This window comes from Pholis gunnellus (assembly GCF_910591455.1).
Source record: "Pholis gunnellus genome assembly, chromosome: 9".
Classification (NCBI taxonomy): Eukaryota; Metazoa; Chordata; class Actinopteri; order Perciformes; family Pholidae; genus Pholis; species Pholis gunnellus.
Window position 1 is genome coordinate 12,148,419 of NC_136535.1, and position 11,316 is coordinate 12,159,734.

General features: G+C 40.3%; 1 protein-coding gene across 1 annotated transcript; it reads left to right on the forward strand.

Annotated features, from left to right (window-relative positions):
- Positions 1–1,288: 1,288 nt before the first annotated feature.
- Positions 1,289–10,301, forward strand: jam3a (junctional adhesion molecule 3a; the record flags this gene model as incomplete). The annotated part of the gene is given in 10 exon segments (XM_079165706.1): positions 1,289–1,375; positions 1,379–1,442; positions 6,892–6,963; positions 7,046–7,159; positions 7,366–7,518; positions 8,214–8,416; positions 8,898–8,997; positions 9,273–9,402; positions 9,493–9,544; positions 10,266–10,301. Coding segments are annotated over 10 exon segments (1,011 nt in total).
- Between the last annotated feature and the right edge of the window lie 1,015 nt (positions 10,302–11,316).

The window sequence follows — 11,316 nt, forward strand, 5'->3', positions numbered from 1 at the left end:
TACCACCAGCAGGGGGTAAGTAAGCTGTGATGGTTTATTTGGAGTCCAAAAGCTTTTATTCAGAATTCCAAAAGTGAGTTGTGATTTTCCTCCCTGTGAGAATTCATAAAATAATATTTGTTTTCCGAACAACCACCGTCAAATAAACAAGCTACAAGTAAAAACATCAATGAATGGCATACCTGGAAGCCACAAGCTATGGTGACCAAACAATTCAGCCTTGTGTGATCATCCAGCCCGTAACCTGCAGGCAACCTGCGTCTGCAAATATGCCAGAGATAACATGAATTTATAACATCTACGAGGGAGACAGGTACAGCGTTTCATTTAGTCTGAAATAACGCTCCCTTACCAGTGACAACGAGGTAGTCCACCCAGCATTGTTCAGGTTTAGCACCAATTTAAGGGCAGCCTAACCCAGAAGTAAACAAGTTTCACCTTGTCAGGGGCTAAGCAATGAATTGCAACCAATCGTTATAGTTCATGTGTGACATCTCTTAAAAAAAAATTAAATTTCTAATAAAGAGACAGTTCTATTGTATATGTATGTAAATGGTATTTGTTGGATTGATCGAGAAAAATGTACCATTGTATTTAGGAACGTGTCCTGAAATGATTGAGGCTTTCAAACTAGATTGTAAGTAAGGGCCCCTCAACAAGATGGGATCAAGAGCAGATAATTAATCCAAGTTTTGTCTTATGGCTTTAATACTGTGTAGAATATTAACAAATAAACATGCAATGAATTGAATTATCACAACCTGCAAGGTGAACCCGGAGCCTTTGGAGCCGCAGGGCAGTTGTTGACCAAACCCAGTTGGTAATCCAGCCCTGGAGAAAGTGTTTTTCATTTTTTACAAACTATAGGACATAAACTAATTTGAATCTTTAGATAATTTGATTTTACTTTCCAATAAGACACAAAGTCTGCCGTTATAAATCGAAGTATGTAGCCTATTTCCATACAGTATAATTAAAACTTTTTACATTTATGAAACGTGTGATGCTCTTTTCAGACCACTAGCTGTTAACATCAAATGATATAGACATACATACAAGATAATAATATAATTAAAGACTTGAATTATATATATGTATATATAATTCAAGTCTTGCTTCTTTTTACATGGTTTTCTTCCAATATATATTTTATGAACATTGTTGAAGGGAGGCTAAATTCATAGGGTTTTTGTTTTTTTATCCTGGAAAAGGAGGAGTACATATTTGGCCCCGCCTACTGCCTGCCAGGCACGGTTGAGGGCGCAACCCTCCGCTCACGCTTGTAGCTATGGAAACTCGTCGATGGCAACATCCACCAGTCTGTCCTCCATCCTCATACCTCTCAGAGGTGCTGAGTGTGTGCAACTGTAACCGATAGATGAGACGCTGCAAGATGGCGATTCCGCGGCTCGTGGCTTGTTTTGTTCTGTACACCAGCTTAGGTAAGTTATCCTTCCTTTCCAACAATGCTATTGTGAAAACGTCGCTGTGCTGGGACGAGGTGCGGCAGCTGTGTAGCCTTAAAATCACAGCTGTACCGGAGCTGTCAATGCTAACGGTATAGACCACAGACGTTAGCTCGACACGAACAGGTTGTGAGATGTCAAGAAAGCTTTATCGTAATGCACGGTAGTATTTGGGAGGTTTCACCGTCAACGTTGTATTTCCCCCTTAACGGTAACGTCACGTTGCTGTTGTGAGAATTAATCCTGAAAAAAAAAATGACGTAGTTTTAAGAGCATCATTCACGTTTAATTTACGTCAACGGTGCCGTTATGCTATCCAGAGCCCGTTTACAACAAGCATAGTGTTAGCGTGAAGTGTCGCTGTATGAGAGAAACTAACCAACTCGCGACATCATGCTCGTGTGTTTATTTGTCACTGAGGAAAATGTCTATCCTTAAAAAAAAAAAAAAGAAAAGCAAAGCGTTACTTCGGGTGAAAGAAAAAAAGCAACCACATGGCAACATAACGGGACCTGTCGTGTCAGCCATGAGACAACGGGTATAAATCACAGGGCCTGCAAGAGCATCTCACATAACATGCATCTCCTGTACGTATTGAGCATGCAGCACATAGACTGTGAATAAACACAAATAACATGCATCTACTGTATGTATTGAGCATGCAGCACATAGACTGTGAATAAACACAAATAACATGCATCTACTGTATGTATTGAGCATGCAGCACATAGACTGAATAAATACAAATAACATGCATCTACTGTATGTATTGAGCATGCAGCACGTAGACTGTGAATAAACACAAATAACATGCATCTCCTGTACGTATTGAGCATGCAGCACATAGACTGTGAATAAACACAAATAACATGCATCTACTGTATGTATTGAGCATGCAGCACATAGACTGTGAATAAACACAAATAACATGCATCTACTGTATGTATTGAGCATGCAGCACATAGACTGAATAAATACAAATAACATGCATCTACTGTATGTATTGAGCATGCAGCACGTAGACTGTGAATAAACAGAAATAACATGCATCTACTGTATGTATTGAGCATGCAGCACGTAGACTGTGAATAAACACAAATAACATGCATCTACTGTATGTATTGAGCATGCAGCACGTAGACTGTGAATAAACAGCATCACCACTGACCCATACATTGAGTTCACACGAGTCAACTCTAGTGTCCAAATGCCATCTCACTCCCTGACCAACTGAATCACCATCCGAGAGTGTGTGAACTGACCTTTTGTGATCACGTACACTGATTGACGATGATGAGCGGGGTGCTATTAGTGTGTTGAAAATGAAGAGTGAGACATGGTGTTGTTGGAGATGACACACCTCATCATCATCTTTGCCCAACAACAACAACAACAACAACAACAGCTGGAGCTTTGGAGCTGATCAATGTAGCTGATGCTGGGCGATGTATCCACCCCTGGTGTGTGCACTCGGCGTGAGGTCACCCTGCTGTGGAAAATGTAAAATTGGCAGTGGAGTGAGTTATTTCCAAATGGCAGATTGCATTAGTAAGGGTTGAACTTTTGACCCCCACTCCTCTGCAAAACTTGTGAATCAAAATGACTAAGCGACCGACGACGCAGCGCTTCATTTATCATGTTCTAGACGGTGTGTTTTGGTTCTGAAGCCCTGTGGGTGAATGTAGCTCACCACCATAATAGCAGCAGGCATGATTCAAATGTTTAGTCTGAAATTCTGCCCTCCAGCTTTAGTCTGCCCTTAGGTTTAGATAATGAATAGGATTCATGTTGTTTAATTCATGCTTTATATGACTTGCACATTTACATTTAAATAATTGAGTTCAAAGTAAGACAAAATAAATGTTTTTGCATGAAGATTATCATGTTATTCCACACTGACAGTGTCGTATATATACTTCATCACCTTGTTCCTGCTGTTAATTGAAGCTGTATAATGTTACACTAGGGCTGCTATATATTTTTCTTGATTGATAGATGATTAGTTCTGGAGATCCATTCATGACACGATAAATCGATCTGCAGAATGATTCATCTATCAAGGACGTGTATTCAGATTGCTTGTTGCATTTGTTTTTATTAAAACTTGGACTCCACGCTCTGGAAGTCACATTTGTCTTAAACTCAGCATAGTCAGACATATTTAGGATCGTGGAAAATTGTTGATATCTCTTTGTTTATTTAGTCTAGGATCCTGCAGCGGAGGGCTTGTTTCCTCACCAGTGTCCTTTTAGTTGGCTACGATGGCTTTAGAAAACAGAACACAGTTCTCGTGACCCCTTTCTTACGTTTCCTCAACATGATTGTTTCACACTGATCTACTGGAGTGATTAGTTACAGTACACGTTCACTCCAGTGGTCCATGGTCCATACAGCTCGCTAACTCTGCCTTCAGCATATTTGCGGCGACTGCACTGGAATGTTTGGGAAAGACGCTTTTTATAGATGCACTGGTTCAACATTTATTTTGTTTTTGTTCCAGGGGTGGGGATGGGTAGCCGATTTCATATTTAGTGCATAAGAGGATTGCAGAACGTGGCCATTTAAGAGCACATTTCTCTCAGAACAGACTATAGACCTACTTTGTCTATTCATTACAAAAACACAGGGATTAGGAATGCGCCTGTGTTTGCTTTCCAGCAAGCGCTGAGATTATTTTCTCAAATAATTCAAAAATATTGTCTTCTTTTCAACCTACATTGTGTCACCGGGGGACCAACCATTGTTGTGTGGATGCTTTTATTCTAAGCTCTAAGTATTAGTAATTAGCTACACATTGTCATGTTAATTAACTGTGGTTATACTTTCCCACGGCCTACTTCTTTTTAAAAGAATCATGTCAAAGATGTGCCTGGTTGTGCAGTTGCTACACTATATATATATATCTTTTTCAATTTCTGTTCACTAAAGTGTGCATGCACCATTCTCTCAGTATGAGTTATTATTTGCTGTGAATAATAAGGACTGAAGACTGTATTTATGGAACAGTTTCTTATTTAGTAATATTTTGCCAAAGACAGAAGGGGGGAGGGGACATATTACAAAGGTCACCCCCAAGGCGTGTTTATCAGATTTCCCGAGTGCTTCAGCACAATTTAATTATTAAAGATAATTTCCTGTAAACGTAGAATAACACATTACACACTGCTATGTTGAAAGCCATGAAATGATGGGAGTTTTTTGTTGTTGTACTGTAGTGCGATACTTGTGCAGTGCAGTTGTAGCAGATTCGATCAAACGTCTGTATTTGAAAGCCTTAGCGCTGCAGGTTTCACTTTTGTCCCCCCCTCTTGTTTGTGAACTTGCTTCCGCCTCCACTGTAGAAAGACAGAGCTCCTCACTCCGTCTTGCATATGCCGAGGGAGCGTTTGTTGGTCGGAGCTCTCCGTGTGTCTCATGGGATGTCCAGTCACAGCTGGGCTATAAATAGCTCCTTGATGTACAGGGTGGGAAAGTCAGCAACAGAGACGGAAGCTGAGACCTGGAAGTCAAATCCCATCAGTGTCCGCAGCTGTGCTCGAGCCATGGCAGGACCCGCGTTTCCATCACTTTCAGGCCGAGCGTCGGCTATATGTTAGCCGGATAAATGTCGTAACGAGGCCGCTGTGAATAGACAGACAGTTAGTCAGAGTGCACGGGGCCTCCTGGCAAACAGGAGGGGGGGGATGTCTTGCGGTATTCAAGGCCCGCTCAGATAATTATCGTTATCTAATTTCAGCCTTCATTTGAAACCCCCCTCACACGGCCTCCACTGGGAGCGATAATGCCTTCATTACTCAGCAGGGGTGCTGTTAGTCGCATGTGTACCCGGCGATTATTGCATTTGGAAGCGGCAGAGACACAATGGGTTGAGTGGAGGGTACCAGTGGAAGGTGGAAACGTGCTTATTTGCCCTCAGCCTTTTAAATCACACACACTGTGGAATTATGTGTGCATTTGGCGTGGGTCATTTTTACATTTTCCTAATTTGTTGTTGCACACCCCCTCGCTCTTTGCTCACTTATTTTCCGCTCAAATTGACATTCTGCTGGCCCAAGTTTGACAAAACTGGTGAATTATGCCCCTTGCCATTACGAGCTGACATTTGCGAAATAACACCGATTGCTTTAAGGAGTGCACTCAAGCAAGGAACTTAAGTATATCTCATGTGTTGTTTGTGCCGGAGGGGAACAAGACGGTTGATTAAATATGCTTCGAATTTAAAGCACATTCCCACTGTCAAGTTATTTTTGTGCTCGTGATTTGTTTTGTTCAGGGATTTTGATAAATTATTTATCCTATACAACTCAGTGTTAATTAGTGTCACAGTTTAGCGAAGAAGCTCTTTCACTTAACTTGAAAAACAATTAAATAAATCCGAGCTCTTGTAATGTTTTAGGCTTTCTGCTCTAATGAGTGCCACATCGCTCACCAACTCCAGCTGTTCCTCAGAGGGACATTGTCACCCAAAAAGTGAGACCCAGTGAACTAGCGATGCAGATGTTCATGTTCTAACATCAGACAACCACGTCCAATCTGTGTCCGAGGGCATTGTCTCTACTTCTACCTCTCATTATATGAGTGTCTGTGGTTAAAGAAACTGATACCCCTGTGCGGTATAAATACATAACCCTCATGAAGTGCTCATAGATCATTTCAAACCCCTTATTTGTACATTGCTGCATGAAACTATCTTGAGATTTAACTTGTTTCAGGAGCGTTTTGCCTTCAGTCTCGGTCTTCATTAATTGAAACACATGCTCAGTTAGAACGGGGTCAGGGGATTCGTTTTTGGCCTTTAAAGACTCTGTGGTTGCCTTGCCGTGTATGATTATTGTCTTGCTGCATTGTCCTAAAACTGGAGGGACTCTGCATCAAAGTCCTCCCACGTTGGCTCTCCAGGGTGTGTCAAACAAAAAGAGCTGAAAGTCAGCACTTTAACTTCAGTCAGGTTTTCATTTAAAATGCAGAGCACAAGAGCAAAGCTGAAACTATAAACACATCTTTATTGCAGCAATTTAACATTTAAAACCTGCTCTCCCGTTCAATGATTCATCACCAGCCAAATTATTTAAAAAATAACCATTATAAAGGACCCAAATCAAATAGTATTTACTCTCAAGAGTCAGTTCTTTTCTTAAAGCCGATCCCGTGCAGCACACACATTCATTAAGAATGCATGTGAAAACACATTTTGGCCCCAGGTGTTAATCCTCTTAAACAGAAATGTGAAGTGATTAGTAAGAAACTCTGAATCAGATCCCAAGGCTGCCTGAGAGGTTCTATATTTATCACCCTAATCCACTGTTTATTAGGAAACATGCCCAGTTGATAATGTCCACTAATGAAATTGCTTGTGTTTTTGTGTGCCATCAGGGTTACTCAGCATTCAGTGTCTTGCTTCTTTTCTTTTTTTTTCTCCCTGCAGGTCACATCCCATCATCACTGGGGGTAATCCTCCGAACCACAGACAAGATTGTGTGGGCAAATGAGTTTGAGCGTAAGTTGCTGGAAAATCACTCTAACCTATTTAGCTAAAGTAGCTTTTCTTTTCCTGATGCGTTCTGTTTTTCCCCCCACAGCCATCGAACTGACCTGTTTAATAGAGTCCATCTCCACAAACAACCCGAGGATTGAATGGAAAAAGATTAAGAACGGTGTCCCCAGTTATGTGTACTTTCTAAACAGGATAGCAGGTAAACCGCTTGCAAACTCTCCCTTTTTTTAATACCCCGTCAACCAAAGTGATGTCTCAGGACTCGAGGCTTAGCTGAATGAATGGTACCTTAAGAGAACTTGGCATTGAATTCTGTTTTTCCCCGGACTGTGAAGTCCCACTGTGTATGTGAATGAGCAATTGTAAAGTGTTTTTTTTTTTTTTTTTCCCCTCTCTCTTGAAAAGGGGACTTGGAGCACAGAGCTCAGCTCAGAGAGCCGGCCAACATCATGATCTTTAACGCCACTCGGTCAGACACGGCAGAGTACCGCTGCGAGGTGGCCGCCATCGACGATCAAAGGGACTTTGATGAGATACTCATTAGTCTTGCAGTAAGAGGTACGGTGAGCTGGTACCACATGGGTCCGTGACTGAAGACTTATATATATATATATATATATATATATATATATATGAATATATATATTCAGTTTATACTAAAGGATTATCAGTTCATTTTACATTTATATTGAAGGGATAGTTTGACAGATTTTGCTGTCTTGCCAAAAAATCTACACCAATCTTACACCTGGGCCTTAAATATGAAACTGCAGCCAGCAGCCGATTAGCTTAGCTTAGCATAAAGGCTGGAAGCAGGTGAAAACAGCAAGGCCGACTTTAAATGGGCTTTTCTTTTTTTATTAATGTTTTTTTGTTTTGTAAATTCTTTGTTCATTTTTTTCTTCTTCTTTTTAATACTTCTTGATATTTAATGCTTTTGTTGTGACACACTTTGTTTTGAAAAGTGCTATGTTACTAAATCTTTACGTACCTACTTCCAGTGATTCGCATCATTATGATAAACTATATATATCATATGTAAAGGACAGGGACTGTATTGTGTGATTTCCTAAAATGTCTTACCATTCCTTTACTTCAGACTCTGCTAACCTATAATGACGATTTGCCATATTTAGACGGTTTATGCATCAAGTGATTGATTACATTATATATATATATATACGCATACATATAATTGATGACTAACAGTCAGTGGTTGCAGTAGCTTGATGTGTGCCTGTGTCTGTGTGCAGTGAAACCTGTGGTACCGCGGTGCAGCGTGCCGGAGGCGGTCACAGTTGGAACATCAACCGAGCTGCGATGTCTGGAGAACGAGGGCTTCCCTGCTTCTCAGTACCGCTGGTTCCACAACAGCGAGGAGCTTCCTCAGGACCCCAAGAACAGCCCCAAGTTGGTCAACTCTTCATATAGCATCAACCCTGACACTGGAGGCCTGGTAAGAAAGACACACGGTGTGACTTGTTTATTTTACAAAAACAAGCACTAAAGAAATGGCAACGAAGTTACTATGTTATTAGAAATCAACTTATCAGATTCTGCCTCAGTCAGATGTGGAAGAAGTAGTTGACATTCTGTTCTGTTTGTGCAGCTTATCTACAGTAATGTAAATGTGATTAAACAAATCCATGCGTGTAAAGATAGCCACAGGCGAAGCTAAACCTTAAACCAGCATATGAAAGAGGGATAATGTTGCATTCAAAGCCAAGGGGATGTGTTTATGGTGTACTTTAAAGACACGATAACAACCGTGGTACTAAACACATTTCCATATCATGAAATGTTACAACACATTGGAAGACAATCGGTCTTTAGGAAATGTCATAAGATCTGATCCACAGCCAAGCATCCTTCAGCATTTTGTTGACAACGCAGCAGTCTGTCATTGCACTGAAAAGTCTCTAAAAATGTCTACTCAGAAATTTCGAAGAGTGAGGAAGGAGGACGCAGGGGAGTACTACTGCCAGGCGAAGAATGATGCCGGACATGCACAGTGTCCTTCACAAATGATGGAAGTCTGTGAGTGTCTAAACGCCTGAGTCACTATTTTCTATCCAAGATATAAGAGTTTTATCTAAAGCTGTCTTACTTGTGTTGTGTAACGAGGTGTGTGTGTCATAATGGTATGAAGCTTCCTATCAGAAGAAAGCGTTTGATATCTTTACTTGAAGTGAAGATTTCAGCCCCATGTTAAATACATATAATCAAAATATACAAGTGCACAGATCATAATACTCGATATCTCCCATGCCGCCTAACTCTGTGAAGACAATCATCTCTGTGTCCTGTTGCAGATGACGTCGACATCCTCGGGATTTTCCTCAAGTCCTTTGGCGGAGTGACTGTTTTCTTCTGTTTGGCTGCTTTCATTTGTCATTCCCTTAAACGTGGATGCTTCTACAAAAAAGGCCACAATGAAAATAAGTGAGTACAATCTCTGAAGAACGAAAGAAGCAACATTTTGTAGGATTTTCGTATTTTATTGTGTCTTTTTTTTTAATCTGTTTATTTCAGCTACAATTGGCCAGCACAGAATGATGGTGTTGAATATGCCGATGCAGATGAGGTAAACAAAATCTTCAGAGCATACACAGTATTTGTTGCATGTCTTACTGTGAAGAAATGAAACTATTAAAGGATCTGTTGTGTAAAAACAACTTAACGAATTGAGTTCGAGGCGTTTACTTAGATTCAAGCAATAGTTTTATTTATCACAGAGATATTAGCCGAGCAGTTAAACGTGCACGGTCCTGACAGTTCCACTCCGATTGAGAGCAACGTGAAAAGGCGCTTGGACACGGCAGCGCGGTAAGTTTTGTTGGTTCTCCTTAAAGGAGCCATTGGTCAAAGTCAAGGTGCAGGCGGGATCGATTTTAGCAGAGCGACGGCCTGGTTGGAGCACTGAGCATATCCGCTCGCACCGGCTCTCGTCCGGGATCCTCCTTCGATGCGTCATCAGTGTGTGTGTATGTTGTGAAAGCCTAGCCTAACAGGCTCCAAAGTGTGTAATCTACGTTTTGCTATCCCAAGCTGTGGTACGTACTGTTCTCAGCTGGCAGTTTACTCCAAGATTTGATATCAGTGTACAGTTGCCCAAGCGTGGCCTTCAGAGTTACAGTTTTCTCATTCCTTTGTACAGGCGAGTGCTAGAACGCCCCGCTTGGAGTTTTAAACCTTCATAACCTGTAACTCGCAACTCCGCTAATTAGCACATAAAGCTCTGATTACATTTATTTACATAACAGATCAGTTGTGCATACATGTTTTATAATCCCTGTTTTTCACAGGGTCATTTTCGCCACAAGTCCTCATTCATCATTTGAGAGTGGAGACGGAGGACAAGACTAAACCAAGACAAGAGCAAAGAACTGTTGAGGTTAAATAGCTACAATGATTCTCCAGACGGTACAGTTCGAGGTGTAACATGGCACATTATTCTCTGATGCACATCAAAGTCAAATCAACAAACTTGCCAAAGTAATTTTGATATCATTTTGTGGCACTGTTTCATGTTTTTTTTAATATAAATCTTCTTCTCTGTTAGTGTTCACATTTTTTTACTCCATCTTGAGTTTATTTTAACTCATTTGCCACAATGTTTTTATTATAGAATAAAACCATTTCAAAGCTGTGGAATTTGATATTTGGCCCACGGTGTCGTTGCAAAAGATGCTGACATTCCTCTTTTGGACAAATCTTCTTTTATAACTCTTAAACTTTTTACTGAGTAAACTGAAATTGTTTGACAAAACTCATTTACGTTATGTTTGTTCATAAGATAAACATGTTCTTATTTTGTTTCACGTGGGGATAATTTGCAACAGTTTTTTGTACATACTGTAGTTTTACAGGCAATAAGCAGCAGACTGTAAAAGACTGACGAGCTCAGATTCATAAGGCACAATTTACCCACCTTTCTTATATTCACAGATAATAACAAGTCTATACAAGTACAGAGTAACCTGTGAGTTTGAACAACATATATCCCACTATGCTGCAAAGTCAATATGTACTATAAAGGTGGTGAAGTATGATTTTTAGAGTGCTGTTTCTGTGTATAAGTGACCTTCTATGCTTTACTAATTATTTTGTGAGTATTGGACATATTGTCCAGTTTTGACTCAGTATTTGATGTACATAAATACATACATCTTTGATCTTTTAATTTGCATATATTGCACTCCATACCTTATTGTAAATACTGCAATAAAACTGTTTGTTCGGAAATAAATTTACAGTATTTACTGTTCAGTGTGTATCTGCAGTGTTGAGCCTGTCATTTCAAACATGAGTGTCAATGATTTGTGTAACAACTCAGGAACTGTTGTAAAATGTCCA